At 41.2% G+C, this 18586-nt stretch overlaps 1 protein-coding gene across 1 annotated transcript in view; it reads right to left on the bottom strand.

Annotated features, from left to right (window-relative positions):
• LOC140730920 (collagen triple helix repeat-containing protein 1-like) overlaps positions 1-16643 on the bottom strand; it is a 54771-nt gene extending 38128 nt beyond the window's left edge. The window contains exons 1-2 of the mRNA XM_073051994.1: positions 16378-16643; positions 2470-2691 (exon numbers count right to left, since the gene is read on the bottom strand). Coding sequence (XP_072908095.1) covers positions 2470-2691; positions 16378-16491 — 336 coding nt within the window. The 5' untranslated portion in view covers positions 16492-16643. The remainder of the gene's footprint in view (positions 1-2469; positions 2692-16377) is intronic.
• Between the last annotated feature and the right edge of the window lie 1943 nt (positions 16644-18586).

Below are 18586 nucleotides of genomic sequence, written 5' to 3'. Positions count from 1 at the left end.
CACCTGTACACCTGCTCAGTAATGCAAGTATCTAATTAGTCAATCAAGTGGCAGCAACTCAATGCATGAAAGCATGCTGACATGGTCAAGGGGTTCAGTTGTTGTTCAGACCAAACATCAGAATGGGGAAAAAATGTGATCTAAGTGACTTTGACTATGGAATGATCGTTGATGCCAGACAGGCTGGTTTGAGTATCTCAGAAACAGCTGATTTCCTGGGATTTTCACTTACAACAGTCTCTAGATTTTACAGAGAATGGTGCAAAAAAAAAACCCCAAAAAGAACATGCAGTGAGTGGTAGTTCTGCGGGTAAAAATGCCTTGTTAATGAGAGAGTTCAGAGGAGATTAGCCAGACTGGCTGAAGCTGACCGGAAGGCTTAAATAACTGTGCCTTTCAATGGTGTTGTGCAGAAGAGCATCTCTGAGTGCATAGCACGTCGGACTTGAAGCGGATGGGCTACAGCAGCAAAAGACCACAAACATACACTCAGTAGACACTTTATAATGTACAGGAGGAACATAATAATCTGGCCACTGAGTGTATATTTAGAGTCCATGTCACCCAGTTACACCCACGTGACCAATTCACCCATATGCTTTTGGAAACTGGGAGGAAGGCAGAGTACCCAGAGGAAACACACGGTCACAGGCAGAACACACAAACTCCTTGCATACAGCAGTGCAATTGAACCCAGGTCGCTGGTGGTTTAATAGTCTTACACTAACCATTGTGCTTTGGTGTCACAGATGTGAGCGGGAAGTAATTAAAATGGAAGTTAAGTAAGAATTTTGATTGATGTTGGCTTTCGGAGGTCTATGAGGTATATGGTACTGAGCATGGTCTGAAACTATTAGTGCATTTGATAAGATGGGCATTTGAGGGTACATTTATTGACTTTGTTCACTAACTGTTCTCAGAAAGAAGGAATGAGAAATGTGCCCAGGTTAAATTATTAAGGGATTAAGTAGTGTGTTAGGAATTGGTGGTAGGGCACAAAAAGATCACAAAGCTGATTTAAATCTTAAGAATCTCATTTACAAGAAATGGAGTAAAGTTGGAGCTCTTTTGCGTATGCCTGAGAAACATACGTGACTGTAAACTCTAAAACTGTGATCTGTAGCTTATCTCAGCAACAGAAGGTCCCAGCTTGGCACAACTACCCAGGGTGATATTCAATGTACCACTGAGTGTGGTATTTCTAATGCCTTGTCTTTTGGATATGATACTATGGTCTTGTCTACCTTTTCTGTGGGTGTTGAAATATCTCATTGCACTGTTTAGCAGAAGATTAGGAGAGTTCATCCTGGAATCTTGGCCAACATTTATCCAAGAATCAACTTCATCAAAACAAACTTGATATATTCTTCATTGCTTTCTGACTTGAAGGGGGTCGTTTCAGCCTACTGACATTTATCACAATGCCTTTGAAGGCATCTGCAAACCTTTTATTTCATTGTAGTCACGATTACACTTCAAGAGGCCAAGAGTTTGGGATCGCCTGAGGTCCATAAAGACTTAGAATCAGTCATGCCATGAAAGGAGAAAGAAAAGAGCACAAAACCTAAAGGGAAATTAAAGATTATTATCAGGAGGTTTTCCAAAGGCAGATCAGGCACGGAATAGTAACCTATTGTTCTGTCACTAGGAGAAATGTGGCTGGCAAGACTAGTACAAAATTCTGTTAACTTGGGTAAAAACTTTACAAACTGGTGGGAGCAATTCCCTGCTTTCTGCAGTGATAATCCAGAACCCTGGGATTCCTTTTCTGGGGTCTCAAGGTTGAGTTGTAATGGCTGGATCAGATATCACTTCACCATGTACTGTAGATCCCTAAAATGCTAGCAGTTGTGATGAGGGTGTAAATGCAACAATGAATTTCAGTGAGGAACCACATAGCAAAAATTTTTTTTTTGGTCTTGGGGAGTCTAAGAATCAGAATTCATGCTGTGCCTCTTCGCCAGTACAAACCAGTGAACTTTTTTTATCTCATAATATTGTAATTAGAATTGGTTTGCTTTGTCACATGTACCAACATACTTGTCTTGCATATTTTTTGTATAGATCCATTCATTACACAGAGCATCGAGGAAGAACAAGGTAAAACAATAACAAAATGTAGAATAAAGTGTAACAGATACAGAGGAAGTTCTGTGAGGGTAAACAAAAAGGTGGAAGATCATAATTCATAATGAAGTAGATTGTTGGACGAAATAGTCTTTATGATTTAACCACTTCTTCCCTTCTACCATTAGATTTCTGAACAGTCCATTAACCCATGAATTTCACAGCTTTGCTCTCTTTTTGCACTACTGATTTTATATATAAAAATATATTATCTAGAAATTAAAACTTACAGGATATTTTATGTATTGCACTGTATGCCGCTGCAAAACAACAAATTTCACAACTTGTGCCAGTGATGATAAAGCTGATTCAGATTTGGATTCACAAAGCAAGCTTACTCACCGCAACTTTGCCGAGGTCAATGCCATAGTTGAGTGCTTTCCAAGCGCATTGCTTGTAGTTGATTCTCCAGGGCTCCTCCAGGCGCTCTTGCAGGCACTCACCTTTCTCCCCCTTGATCCCGTCACGTCCTGGGATTCCTGGCGTTCCTGGGATGCCGTTCATTCCAGGGTTACCCTCCCGGCCAGGGAAACCTGGTGAACCACGCATGCACAGCCCATTATACTGCACATAAAGTGAGAACAGATTGTCAGTTACAGTCAAATGTCGCTGTCCAAAGCAATCCAGAATGTTCTATCAAATTGGTGCAATGAATCATAAGAATGTTACATTTTGTGATTTACTCCTTGTAACATAGTTCAAAATTCAAAGTAAATTTATTATCAAAGTACATATATGTTACCACCAAGTACACCGAGGGGTTCATTTTCTTGCAGGCATGCTCAATAAATCCAATAACCATAATAGAAGGAATGAAAGACTACACCAACAGGCTGGACAACCAGTCTGCAAAAGACAAGAAACTGGGCAAATACAAAAAGAAAGAAAAAAATAAATAGTAATAGCAATCATAAACAATAAAAAAACAATAAATATTCAGAGCATGAGATGAAGTTTCCGTGAAAGTGAGTCCCTAGGTTGTGGGAACAAGTCAATGTTTCTGTTGTTGAGCTGAAGCTACAGATAGATAGATCACATGAGGGTGCAACGCTGAGAGGTGGCTTGTGAAAACGAACTGAGTAGTTTGTTAGGAAAGAGAAGTTTAAATATGTCAGTAAATTAAGAGAACAGCAAGGTTTGCTGAGAGTGACAACCAAAACAAAGAATTAGTAAGTGTAATTAGTAAGCTGAAATGGCTAACACGAGGGGGCATAGTTTTGAGGTGCTTGGAAGTAGGTACAGAGGGATGTCAGGGGTAAGTTTTTCACACAGAGAGTGGTGGGTGGTGGAATGCACAGTCGGCGGTGGTGGTGGAAGCGGATACAATCGGGTCTTTTAAGAGACTCTTGGATAGGTACATGGAACTCAGAAAAATATAGGGCTATGTGGTAGGGAAATTGTAGGCATTTTCTAGAGTAGGTGACATGGTCGGCACAACATTGTGGGCCGAAGGGCCTGTAATGTGCTGTGGATGTCTATGTTCTATATTTGTTCTATGTTATTCCACTGCCATTGGATGCCTTGAGGAGAACAAGAACAACAATATTTCATGAAGAAGCTTATGCGGCGTGGTAGAGGTGACCCGAGTTCAGTTCCCACCGCTCTGGTTTCCTCCCACAGTCCAAACACATACCAGCTGGTAGGTTAATTAGTCATTGTAAGTTGTCCTATTAATAGGCTAGGATTAAATCAGGGAATTGCCGGCTGCATGGCTCAAAGGGCAGTAAGGGCCTGTTCTGTGCTGTATCTCCATAAAATAAAATCATATATAGGACTGCTCTGTAAAGAGGGTGGCCACTGCCATCCAATGAACAAAGCATCCCCAAGCCCAAAATACCAGTATAATAGTTCACCACAAAGTTATCTGGGAAATTACTGGGAACGATGGTGAGCATTAATATCGCGGGACCCAGTCCAGAGGGGGTATTAGTCACTGGGTGAATGGACAGGAAAGTAATTTGCCAGCTTAGTCCTCAGTGGATCAGTGAGGATGGAGGGTGGGAAGTTGTGGTGCCTTATAGGTAGCTCACAATAAGAGTTCTTGTTAATGATTTGGAGATTGTCCATAAATGAATACTGCTTTATAGAATTATACACAGTGAAGAAAAGGACTGAATGGGAATAAAATCACAGACAGCACTGTAGCGCAGTGGTTAGCGTAATACTATTACAGTGGCAGCAACCCAGGCTCAATTCTGCCGCTGACTGTAAGGAGTTTGTACGTTCTCCCCATGACCGTGTGGGTTTTCTCCGGGTGTTCTGTTTTCCTCCCACAGTCCAAAGACATACCGACTGGTAGGTTGATTGGTCACATGGGTGTAATTGGGCAATGTGGGATCGTTGGCCAGAAGGGCCAGTTATTGCACTGCATCTCTGAACTAAAACTAGACTTCATGAAAGGAATGAGGTCTAGTCTAACATTCACGTGCAGATGAATACAGTGGAATTCCAATTAAATTGCAACAGCAAAGATTACGCAAAGCATCTTCTCGTCGCTGGTCAGGAAGCAAGGCAGGTGATTATCTAATGGAACTGGAAGCTAAGAACCAGGGAGCTGTGAATAAGCTGCCTTCAACAAATGGTTGTCTAGGGGTCCAGGAAAGGTGATTAGCAGCTGGATAGAAATGTGGGATTTTCTTAAAATAGGCAATTCTTGGAGTAGACAGTGATTTTTTTCCCTAAGATAATGAAGATAGAAGGCAAGTAAGGTTAGAAGAAAAGCAATGTGAAAGGAATATGGATGTGACCAGATGTCTGTGGAAGCTTGCTGGAAGTCTTCATATGCAATGATTCATCAGCAACTAAGCATTATATTCTGGAAAAAATTACAGCGCTTCCAACTCCATTCACAAACATGAGAAAACCTGCAGATGCTGGAAATCCAAAATGACACATACAAAATGCTGGCGTGAAGAATGGTCTTGGCCCGAAATGTTGACTTCCATAGATGCCGCCTGGCCTGCTGAGTTCCTCCAGCATTTTGTGTGTGTTGCTTCCCACTCCATTCTTCTACTGGAACTATTATATAATTGTTTAAATCAAGATTTATTCCACTAGTTTCCTACATGGTGTTTTGTACTTTAGTGCAACATGTTAACTGATTCGGGTCACCCTAGAACAGTTATCCGGTTTGTCTTTCCACAGACGTGGCCTGACCTGCTGACGGTCAGCAGTATTTTCAGCTAACATTTTCATTTCTACCATCTGCATTTTTTAAATTTTCACCACAGTACTTGCAAGTACTTGAGAAAATTCACATCTACAGAATGCCATAAAGACTCCTACAAATTTCTATAAATGTATGGACAAGAGCATGCTGACTGGTTATATCAAAGGTGGGTATAGAGGCTCAAATGAACAGGACTGTAAGAGGCTGTGGGGGTTGCAGGCTCAGTCAGCTCCCTCATTACCACAACCTTCCCCATCACTGAGGACTTTTTCAAGGAGCAGTACCTCAAGAGGAGTTATCCATCACTAAGGACCGTCACCTTCTGCAATCTGCCCTCTTCTCCTTACACGCACTGGGGAGGATAATTTTGAAACAGCTTCTCCCCCTGCCATCCAATTTCTGAATGGTCCATCAGCTCATGAACACTACCTCCACCTAATTTATTTCTTTTATTTATTTTTGTAACTTGTTTTATGTCTTTGCATTGTACTGCTACTGCAAAACAACACATTTTACATCATCGAAGTCAGAGAGATAATAAACCTGATTCTGATTAACTACTTGCTCAAACATCGAGGAAATTGTGATGGGAGAGGTCCTGATTTGTAACATTTTTCATCCCATCGAGTCCTGGTGGAAAGTCTCAGTCAGAAATGGCTGGACTCTTCAATTATGTGTTTTGTGTTCTGTGTTTTTTTCGCTCTTTTTTCTGTTGTGCAATTTGTTTTTTGCATGCGGGGGAGGGGTTTGCTTTTTCGCTTTGAACAGGTTCCATGGTTTTCTGTTTCATGTCTGTCTGTGGGCAAGATGAATCAAAGTTTACTGCATATGTACTTTGATAATAAATGTATTATTGAATCTTTGTTTATTTTCCTTCTTGGATGCCGCCTGACTTGCTGAGTCACTCCAGCCTTTTGCATGTGTTGCTCAAGATTTGCAGCATCTGCAGAATCTCCTGTAACATTTTTGTTCATAAGGTCTGCAATCTACATTAAATATTCTCAGCTTTCTAAATTCCCTGTGATTTGCTACTCCCAAGGTATATCCAAGACATAATAAGCCAGTTACTTCACAGTTCAGTAACCCAGAAAACACTTGGGAATAAAAGTAACATACAGGACCTTCAGTCCTTTTTGAAGGGTCTCGGGCTGAAACGTCAACTGTACTCTTTTCCATATGTAACACCTGTGTATCACCGGTCTTATTGCACGTGACTAGTCACTGCACTCTTTGAGAAAGTCAGATTACACTAGTTGCTAGTAGGCCATCAGAAGATTCTGGTATCGGAAGGAGGCACTGAATAGAAAAACCACACTCTTCCGGAAATAAGGTTTGTTTATAAGAAAAAAACAGTATGTACAAACTATTTACATGAGCAAGAACAATCCAAAATTCCAACACTCTATTTAGATTCCAAATCTTAGACATCAAACCACAACAAATTCCTTTTTAATTAGAAACAGTCAGATTCCTTTTAGATCTAGTGTTATTCCCTATTTACAAGTTTACAGACTAAACTTACCTTTTTCTTATCCCTAGTTAGTTAGAAAACCAAATTCCTATTCTCAAGTATTACAGTTAACATCAGTTTCAGTTCCAGGAAGTATACCTACAAGTTTAAATCCAAAAATTATATTTACAGTTTAACTCCTTTCACAACAATTCTCCAACACCACAACAAATTCCTTTTTAATTAGAATCAGAGAGATTCCTTTATTACTCTAATTTCTCTAACTAATTAGATCTAGTGTTATTCCCTATTTAAAAGTTTACAAACTAAACTTTCCTTTTTACTTATCCCTAGTTAGTTAAAAAAACAAATATAATTCCTATCCTCAAGTATTATAGTTAAATTCAGTTTCAGTTCCAGGCAATATATCTACAAGTTTAAATTCAAAAATTATATATACAGTTTAACTCCTTTCACAACAATTCTCCAACTTCACAACACTTAAACAAAGTAAATCTCATTCAGTAACTTATCAAAGTCTTTGCAAAACTAATCAGTTCCTGCAGAAGATCAAAATCGGATTCTTCGAATGAAAATAAACTTATACATCTAACCGTACAAAATCCTCAACGTCATTACACATTTCATTCCTGCACTGGTGCATCGACTCTTGGGTGGCTCAACATCTTGTTTCTTGGTTCATTGGATGAAATAGTTGATCGTCCATGCAAAGTCAATTCACAACCTTGTACCAAAACTTGACCAAATCCCTTGGTATGATTTTACAGAACTAATTGCCGACTACACGGTAGAGATTTTGGACACTTGTCTCTGCCAATATTGTCTTGTATTGCTGCTGCGTGTTATATCCGTATTCAATAAATCTTTTATCGCTATTGTCTCTCCTCCAGGGCTATCACCCTGAGGTTTTCAAGTTAGTAGGGTAAAGATACTCACTACTAATTCCACTCTTAACAAATCATATCTTCAGCTTTTAATTGTTGCTGTATTTCTCTCCTTGTCCATGCCTGAGACAGCCAAGCTCCGCCCTTGCATAGCACTTTTTTTCAAATTCTCTTTAAAAAAAAATCGGTAAACCTTGTTTTCAACCTCCACAGGTGGAGCTTTCTAACATTACATCTTTGGGTTTAATTGACCTGGGTTACAGCCTCCCCCTTTGAATTTATGCAAGTCCCTTTGCATACGGATACAGGTTGCACCCTAATGGGTTTGGGGTGTTCTTCGTTTGCAAAATCTAAAAGAGTCTCTACAATAGCTGAACTCAGAACTTGGAAATGGGACTGAATTACTGTCACTAAAGGATTTCCTAGCTCAGGACATGTTAGTGTTCTAGGTTTTTCTGTGTCTAGAAAACCCTCTGAGTTCAGGCTCTTCTTTGTGAGAATTTTCATTTGTCATGTCTTTTCTAGTCAACACTTCATCACGTGTCTCCGTTTTTTGTTGAATCTCAAACTCATTTGGGAGTGACGAAATTTCCAGATCTGCCATCAGGTGGGATACACAGATTACGCAAATCCGCATTTGTTGTTTCTTCCACAGGGTTTTCCTCAGGACTGATGGGTAAGTTACTTTCTACCCTGGGTTCCTCTATATCAGGTAAGTAACTTGCATTTCTTTGGGATTCTAGCACTTGTTTCTGCCACCAATGACTGGTTTGGGCTTGAGTTGGAGTCCACCCTTCTTCTGTGTAACTGTTCACAGGTTTCTCTACTCTTAGAAGGTTCATTTACAATGTCAAGTCTTAGTCTGAGGTAATAAACTTCATCCTTGAATTCTTCAGAGTTAATTGGATTTTCTTCCTCTTCAACCGATCGTTCATTCTTAGCACTGTGAGATGTGTACTTGTAAACAGGGACAACAGAAAGTTGTACATTGTCTTCAGAAGGAAGAAATCCATGAGGGAGCAATAGATCCCCGTGTAATGTTCATATGGGCCCAGACTGGTTCTCAGGACGTATCTTGTAAACAGGCAGATCACCAGCTTGGCTCACCACTACATAGACTATTTCTTCCTATTTATCGGCAAGTTTGTTTTTACCTCGTTGATGCACATTTCTTAGCAACACTCGGTCTCCTTCTCTCAACCCTGAAGCTGTCACATATTTATCATATCTAGTCTTGTTTTGGTCTGCCATTTTCTCTGAGTTACCCACTGCTATCTTGAACCTTTCCTCAAGATGAGATTTTAAATTTTGTACATACTGAGAAAGTGATTTACCATGTTTGTCTTTCAAGGGTAGTCTGAAAGCTAAGTCAACTGGAAGGCTGGCTTTAGTTCATACAGACTAAAGCCAGTCACCTCATTCCTAGTACAATTATAAGCATGGACTAAGGATTTCACAAATTCTCACCAGTGACTTTTATCTTTCATCTCCAGGGTTTCCACCATATCTAAGGGGGTCCTGTTAAACCTCTCGACAGGATTTCCTCTGGAATGATATGGTGTAGTTTTGACTTTTTGAATTCCAGCTATCTCACACATTCTTTAAACAAGTGGAATTCAAAGTCAGACCCTCTATGGTTGTGTAGGCACTCAGGATAACCATAATGCAAGATGAATTGCTCCCACTGGCACTTTGCAACTGTCTTGGCTTTTTGGTTAGGTGTAGGAATAGACAAAGCATATTCAGTGAAATGATCAGTTATTACTAACACATCTTTTGTGTTACTTTGATTGGATTCTAATGTAAGAAAGTCCATACAGACCAGCTGCAAGGGTTGAGTAATCACAATATTCACTAACGAAGCAGCTTTCTCAGGCAAGATCTTTCTTCTTATGCATAGACCACGTTTTAATCTCGTGTTCCACATCAGCAGCCATCTTGGACCAATAGAATTGGCTTCTGACTAAATCCAGGGTACGGTCAATACCCATGTGACCAAAGTCATCGTGAAGACTCTTGAGTACCTCAGTTTGAAACTTTTCAGGTAAAACACGCTGGTATGTTGTTTTATCTCTGGTTAATTCTGTCTTTTAGCTCTAGATGATCCCATTCTCTGAGAAGGGAGGGTAGTCTGAAGTTTGCATTTCTCCCTGAAGGGGATGGTCTTTCTCTAGCTTCCATCTGCTTGATGACTTCCCTAATACAAGGATCTGCTAACAGGGAGTTTGTAATCTCAGCATCAGAGATGAGAAATGACTGGTAATCCCCCACACTGATTTTCTTGTGCATAACTGTCAGGAATAGCACTTGAAAGCTAGTTAAGGATTGAACATATGCAATGGCAAAATCTGCAGCAGGTTCTATTTCTTGGATAAGATGACTCTCACATATAGCTTGCACAATGTCAGTCCCCATCTGTCCTGCAACAGGACCTGCTTCTGATTTAAAATGAGGCTTACGAGTGCCACAACTCAACTCCCACTCACTCCGTCTCTTTTCAAGCTGCCTTCTCTTTTCAGCTATTAATGCCAGATTTGGTTCATAGCAGCAAGAGCTGGCTACGTGCCCATCTTTGCCATATTTAAAACAGTACCCTTGGCTGTTTGTTAGTGGTTGTGGACTCATGTTATCCTTATAACCATATAACAATTACAGCACGGAAACAGGCCATCTTGGCCCTTATAGTCCGTGCCGAACGCTTACTCTCACCTAGTCCCACTGACCCGCACTCAGCCCATAAACCTCCATTCCTTTCCTGTCCATATACCTATCCAATTTTACTTTAAATGACAATACCAAACCTGCCTCTACCACTTCTATTGGAAGCTCATTCCACACAGTCACCACTCTCTGAGTAAAGAAATTCCCTCTCGTGTTATCCTCTGCATCAGCCTTTCTTTCTGGTGGCATATCACTTGCTATCTTAAAGCTCGCTTCTCCCTTCTGCTCTTTTGTAGCTTGTAGAGCACTAGCTGACTTTGAAGCTCAGCTTTGTTCAGTCAGTTGAGAAGTAATTGAAATTAGCTGTGCTACATCATCTTCTTTACAGGCACCTGTGGTCTGAGACTGTATAACAGCATGTGGTTTGGCTACTCCTAAATGCTGCTTCATGCGTGTGGTTCGAGAAGCATGCTTGTCTTCCTCGGTGCATAAAAATGTCAATGGTTCAGTAAATGAGGATGGGTTTTGTTTTCTCCGTTCCAGTTGCAACTCTTACATTGGGGAACGGTCCCAACATCCCCTACAAAACTGCCTTAAGAGATGCTTGTTAGACTCAGTTTTGGCAACTCCACCTAGCTTTGCAGTCAGTGTCAATGCTACTTGTAGTTGCTGTAGGTAGGGAGATGGTTTTTCACCTGTGCTCTGCACCGCGTTCATGAATTCGGTGAATAATTCATCACCATCTTCCATGGTGGCAAAAGCTGAATCTAGGGGTTGTACATAAATAGCAGGTGAAGCTCCAAGGCTTATTGACTTGATTATGACAGAAGCTGGTGGAAGAATACTTACATATATTTTCCGTGTTCTATGAAGATCAGACGCACTTGGGTCTTAAAAGAGCAGTTCAATACTAGCATGCCAAGTTTCATAATCCGCCTCATTAGGTGGACGAGGGGTTCTACCAGAAGAAGTTTGGATTTCCATGAACCATCAAGTCATTACTGCGCGCAATGTGCTCCACTACGACTCTCTGAATATCTGGAGGGTTTATATCACTGGGAGAGAGGGATAGCTTTACTGTAACTCCATTAGTTTGTATTACAGGGATTGAGTTATTCTGCATAGCAGACAGAGCTATTTCTGGCTGGTTAGTATCAGAGGAGTCTGCTCTGAATTGAAGAGTTCTGGTCTTATTATGTATATCATCAGCAGTTACAACAGTGACTGTTTCCCTACTCTCAGTAGTAAGGGTTTTACTGATCTGGGCTAACATCTCTCAAGACTTAATTATAATCTTTCCCACTGCGTTTTCAACTCACCAAGGTAATCTTGAGTGGTGTATTTTCCAACTTTCTGAGTGTAAACACTGGCTAAAGTAATTACACGGTAAAAACATTTTGGTCACACTTGCCTGTTGAGTGTATGGTAGGAAGGGCTGGAGATCTTGCAACGCAAAGTCAAAATGATTCTCTACTATGAAGGACTTGGAAAATTCTTCACCAGGATCGGTTAGACGAATAACTGGTAAATGAACCATACTGTATACTTTAAGGAAGTCCAGTATTTCCTCATCTTGTTCTGTTCCAGTTATGCCATCGACTAAAACAGCATTTGGGATTTCCTTTATGACTTACATTTTCTCTCACTGTAGGACTTAATTGAACAAGTGAGTTTGAAAAATAATATTCTCTTAGTGCTTTGTATACTGATCAGTATGCTACTGTTTATCTAATAAACTGCCTCCTGGCTGGCTCGCCAAGTTCTATGTAACATCTGTGTAGCACTGGTTTTATTGCATGAGGCTAGTTCCTGCACTCTTTGAGAAAGTCAGATTACACTAGTTGCTAGTAGGCCATCAGAAGATTCTGGTATCGGAAGGAGGCACTGAATAGAAAAACCACACACTTCCGGAAATAAGGTTTGTTTATAAGAAAAAAAACAGTACGCACAAAATATTTAAATGAGCAAGAACAATTCAAAATAACAACACTCTATTTAGGTTCCAAATAGAAACACAGAAACATAGAAAACCTACAGCACAATACAGCCCTTCAGCCCACAATGCTGTGCCGAACATGTCCTTACCTTAGAAATTACCTAGGGTTACCCACAGCCCTCTATTTTTCTGAGCTCCGTGTACCTGTCCAGGAGTCTCTTAAAAGACCCTATCATATCTGCCTTCACCACCGTCTCTGGCAGCCCATTCCACGTACTCACCACTTTCTCTGTAAAAAACTTATCCCTGATATCTCCTCTGTACCTACTTCCAAGCACCTTAAAACTGTGCCCTCTCGTGTTAGCCATTTCAGCCCTGGCAAAAAGCCTCTGACTATCCACATGATCAATGCCTCTCACCATCTTATACACTCTCTATCAGGTCACCTCTTACCCTCCGTCACTCCAAGAAAAAAGGCCAAGTTCACTCAACCTATTCTCATAAGACATGCTCTCCAATCTAGGCAACATCCTTGTAAATCTCTGCGACCTTTCTATGGTTTCCACATCCTTCCTATAGTGAGGCTACCAGAACTGAGCACAGTACTCCACATGGGGTCTGACCAGGGTCTTATATAGCTGCAATATTACCTCACTGTTCCTAAACTCAATCCCATGATTGAATAAGCCTAATACACTGCACACCTTCTTAACCACAGAGTCAACCTGCGCAGCAGCCTTGATTATCCTATGGACTCGGACCCCAAGATCCCTCTGATCTGCCACGCTGCCAAGAGTCTTACAATTAATACTATATTCTGTCATCATATTTCACCTACCAAAATGAACCACTTCACACTTATCTGGATTGAACTCCATCTGCAACTTCTCAGCCCAGTTTTGCATCCTATCAATGTCCCACTGTCACCTCTGACAGCCCTCCACACTATCCACAACACCCCTAACCTTTGTGTCATCAGCAAATTTATTAACCCATCCCTCCACTTCATTTATAAAAATCATGAAGATTGGGGGTCCCAGAACAGATCTCTGAAGCACAACACTGGCGACCAACCTCCATGCAGAATATGACCTGTCTACAACCACTCTTTGCCTTCTGTGGGCAAGCCAGTTCTGGACTCACAAAGCAATGCCCCCTTGGATCCCATACCTCCTTATTTTCTCAATAAGCCTTGCATGGGGTACCTTGTCAAATGCCTTGCTGAAATCCATATACACTATATCTGCTGCTCTACTGTCATCAATATGTCTAGTCACATCCTCAAAAAATTCAATCAGGTTGGTAAGGCACGATCTGCCTTTGACAAAGCCATGCTGACTATTCCTAATCATATTATGCCTCTCCAAATGTTCATAAATCCAGCCTCCCAGGAAATTCTCCATCAACTTACCAACCACTGAAGTAAGACTCACTGGTCCATAATTTCCTGGGCTATTTCTACTCCCTTTCTTGAATGAGGGAACAACATCCACAACCGTCCAGTCCTCCGGAACCTCTCCTGTCCCCATTGATGATGCAAAGATCATCGCCAGAGGCTCAGCAATCTCCTCCCTCGCCTCCCACAGTAGCCTGGGGTACATCCTGTCTGGTCCTGGTGACTTATCCAACTTGATGCTTTCCAAAAGCTCCTGCACATCCTCTTTCTTAATATCTACATGCTCAAGCTTTTCAGACCGCTTTAAGTCATCCCTACAATCGCCAGAATCCTTTTTCGTAATGAATACTGAAGCAAAGTACTCATTAAGTACCTTTGCTATCTCCAGTCCATACACACTTTTCCACTGTAACACTTGATTGGTCCTAATTTCTCACGTGTATTCCTCTTGCTCTTCACATACTTGTAGAATGCCTTGGGGATTTTCTTAATCCTGTCTGCCAAGGCCTTGTCATGGCCCTTTCTGGCTCTCCTAATTTCTTTTTTGAGCTCCTTCCTGCTAGCCTCATAATCTTCTAGATCTCTATCATTACCTAGTTTTTTGAACCTTTCGTAAGCTTTTCTTTTCTTCTTGACTAGATTTATTACAGCCTTTGTACACCACGATTCCTGTACCCTACCATCTTTTCCCTGTCTCATTGGAACATACCTATGCAGAACTTCACGCAAATATCCCCTGAACATTTGCCACATTTCTTCCGTACATTTCCCTGAGAAGATCTGTTTCCAATCTATGCTTCCAAGTTTCTGACTGATAGCCTCATATTTCCCCTTACTCCAATTAAACACTTTGCTAACTTGTTTGTTCCCATCCCTCTCCAATGCTATGGTAAAGGAGATAGAGTTGTGATCACTATCTCCAAAATGCTCCCCCAGTGAGAGATCTGATGCCTGACCAGGTTTATTCCTAATAGCAGTTCAAGTACAGACCTTAGATATCAAACCACAACAAATTCCTTTTTAATTAGAATCAGAGAGATTCCTTTATTGCTCTAATTTCTCTAACTAATTAGATCTAGTGTTATTCCCTATTTAAAAGTTTACAAACTAAACTTTCCTTTTTACTTATCCCCAGTTAGTTAAAAAAAAACAAATATAATTCCTATTCTCAAGTATTATATTTAAATTCAGTTTCAGTTCCAGGCAATATATCTACAAGTTTAAATTCAAAAATTATATATACAGTTTAACTCCTTTCACAACAATTTTCCAACTTCACAACTCTTAAACAGAATAAATCTCATTCAGTAACCGATCAAAGTCTGCAAAAATAATCAGTTCCTGCAGAAGATCAAATTCGGATTTTTCGAATGAAAATAAATTCTAACATTAACAAAATACATCTAACATTATTAAATCCTCGGCGTCATTACACATTTCGTTCCCGCGCTGGTTCTTCGACTCTTCGGTGGCTTGCCATCTTGTTTCTTGATTCATTGGACGAAATAGTTGATCGTCCACGGAAAGTCAATTCACAAACTTGTACCAAAACTTGACCAAATCCCTTGGTATGATTTTACAGAACTAATTTCCAACTGCACAGTAGGAATTTTGGACACTCGTCTCTGCCAACGTTGTCTTGTTATAGCTGTTGCGTGTTATAGCCGTAGCTTCAATAAATCTTTTATCGTTATTGCCTCTCCTCCAGGGGTATCACCCTGAAGTTTTCAAGTTAGTAGGGTAAAGATACTCACTACTAATTCCACTCTTAACAATTCATGTCTGCCCCTTTTAATCACTGCTGTGTTTCTCTCCTTGTCCGTCCTGTGTCCAGCCCACCCCTCCCTCGCATAGCCCTTTTTTTCAAAATCTCTTGTTTTCAAATCAGTAAATCTTGCTTTCTTCCCTCCATAGGTGGAACTTTCTAACATTACATCTTTGGGTTCACTTAATCTGGGTTATACATAGATGCTGCCTGACCTGCTGAGTTCCTCCAGCGTTTCGATTCTGTTGCTCGGATTTCCAGCATCTGCAGATTTTCTCTCGTTTGTGACACAGCCTCATTGTGAGGAGCCTGGGTCCAGGTAATTAAGTAAGCATATGAGATGTGTGATGTAACTGTCCTGGTATCATTCTAGATGGAAAACTAGCAAAACTGTTTATTTTATTTGAAGGGCTTCCAACTTTTCATAGGCCTGAGAATTCTATAAAGCCGCTCACCACTGTCTAAAACCACATTTCTCTTCACCTTCCCCCTTCCCCACAGAGAAAATCCTGTCCTTCTATTGTGAATAACAAAGGAAAAATTGTACAGTACATTGATGTCCATAAAACCAGAAACAGGCCATTCCGCCATCTGTTCTACTCCACCATTCAATCGATTATCCCTTTCAACTCCATTCTTGCGCCTGTATTAAAGTTCTTACTAATCAAAAACCAATCAATCTCCACTTTAAATATAACCAATGGCTTGGCCTCCACAAACGTCTGCGGTAACGAATTCCACAGACTCCCTGGACAAATAAATTCCTCCTCACCTTTGTTCTAAAGGGACGTCGTTCTATTCTGAGGCTGTGCCCTCTGGTCCTAATCTAATGTCTAACTGTTCCCCACGGTTATGCAGGAGGTCAGCGAGATTCACCAACCTCCTCGGTGCAATTGCTTCCCAGACCCCCCGAACGAAAATGAGCGTTGTAGTTATCCCTTCCAACACTGTAAAACCATAAACGTTACCCTTTCTGTAAGCTCCTCGTCCCTCTGACGCATGGATCTTTTCTTTCCTGACTCGGCGCCAGACAAAGGTAGAACGAGCCAGGTGAAGAGCACCAGTCGAGCCAGAGAGCCCATGACGGGGGATAAGAGTATATAAAACCGGGAGCTAAACTCGGAGCAGAGAATTCGCTTCCAACCCCCCGACCCAACCTCTGGCTTTCAGGAGCGCCCGAGCCGAACTCTGCGCGGCTGTACTTCACCGCACTCGTAGAGCGGGAATGCTAGAGTTTCAGAGCCACAGATTAATCTTTGTTGGGAAATTTAAATTTTTTTGTTGGAATGAAAATAAAGACACGTTGTAAAAACAAGTTTGTGGTTAGCAGTGTCTGGCCAGGATATAGATTTTACGTTCAGAACTGCCGCTCGTTTTTTTTTGGAGAACAAAGACCGATCTGTCCTCCCACACTGGTCCAACGTGAATGCAGTTTTCAGTATGGATACTATAAACGTGGCATTTCACAGATTTAGGCAGGACACAATTCGCAAATGATAGGATGCACACACAGAAATTTTGCAAAGCACCAGACCTCCACTGCAAATTACTGGTATTCATCTTTGTTGGCAGAGCATTTTAATCAGTTGGTTGGCACCTTCAACCCCTCTTCGTGTTGGAATTGCTAATATTACCTTCAGCCAATCGTGTTAGCTGTAGCAGGTTTAAAGCGTTTATGCTGGAAGGTAGGCTGGGGAGGGAGAAAGAACAAGACTAATAAATGCTCAGGACCTGTTTCACCGGGGTTTAGAGGGTGATGAGAGTGTGGAATGAGCTGCTAGGTGGATGAGGGTTTGATTTCAACATCTAAGGGAAGTTTGGATTAAGTACCATGAAAGGGAGGGGTATGGAGATAATTGCCCCAGTGGGACTAGGTAGATTAATAATTTGGCAGAGACTAGATGACCGAAGGGACTGTTTCTGTTCTGTAGTGCTCTGTGACTCTAATCATGGGATGGGAGGTTATTTAGCCCAATACGTCCACCTCATTCAAACAAAGAAGTCCACAGCCCAGTTGGTTATGCTTCATGTGTTCTTCCAGGTGAGGTTTAAATGTGCTGAGGCTTTTCTGCCTCAACTATATCTTCAGAAAGTGAGCCCTACACCTCACCAGCCACTGCGTAACTATTGCTTTCTGAACAACCTTTGGCCATTAGTTATTGGCGAAGGAAAGTAGGCACGCTCCATTTAGTGTGGTCCAGTTCTCACACTACTTTGTAGAGCTTTGTAAACCTCTCTTGTGTTTGCATTGAAAACCGTCCAGCCTAGATAGTCACTTTGCATACCTATAATTCTCCAGTAATAGCAACATCATCATGAATCATTCCTGCACTCCTCTTAGCAATAGCAAGCCTTTCAAGCAGCCACAATGTATTTTAGTTTCAGCCTAATTAGACTTAGCATGAGCTCAGCTCTCTATTCATTTATTTACTTATTGAGATACAGCGTGGAATAGGCCCTTCCAGCCCTTTGAGCTGCACCACCTAGATTTAACCCCACCCTAATCGTGGGACAATTTACCATGACCAACTAACCTACCAACTCATAGGTCTTTGGACTGCAGGAAGAAACGAAAGCACACGGAGGAAACCCCCATGGTCGGAGGGAGAATGTACACTTCCAGGCAGTGGCGGGAATTGAACTCGGGTCGCCTGTTCTGTAAAGTGCTGTGCTGACCACTATACTACCGTGCGACCCTACTATTGGAAATGGAGCTGATTTATTGTTGTTACATGCTCCAAGAAACAGCAAAAAGCTTTCGCTTGCCTGCCATCCAGACAGATCATTCCATGCATAAAGTATATCAAGGTACTAAAAAGACAAACAGGGTGCAGAATTCGAGTTACAGTTGCAGAGAAGGTGCAGTACAGGTCGGCAAATGAAGTGTGAGGGTCTTGACAAGTTAGATTGGGAGATCAAGAGTTCATCTTCCAGTGTATGAGAGATCTGTTAACAGTGGGATAGAAGCTGCCCTTGAGCTTGGTGATATAGTGGTTAAGCTTTATTTACTGTGTGTCGGTCTATACTCAGGACTCTAGACGTGCACTCTTTTTCCCTACATTGCTCTATGCTTTCCAGTTGATCGTGTATTCTCTGTATTGTTTGCGTGTCACAAATGCAACATCTCACACGCTTTGCAGAGATCTTTTTGAACCAGTGTATTGACAGCTTCCGGCA

The sequence above is a fragment of the Hemitrygon akajei genome, chromosome 1 (assembly GCF_048418815.1).
Source record: "Hemitrygon akajei chromosome 1, sHemAka1.3, whole genome shotgun sequence".
NCBI classification, from domain to species: domain Eukaryota; kingdom Metazoa; phylum Chordata; class Chondrichthyes; order Myliobatiformes; family Dasyatidae; genus Hemitrygon; species Hemitrygon akajei.
The sequence above is the reverse complement of the archived record's forward strand: the minus strand, read 5'-3'. Positions and strand labels throughout refer to the sequence as shown.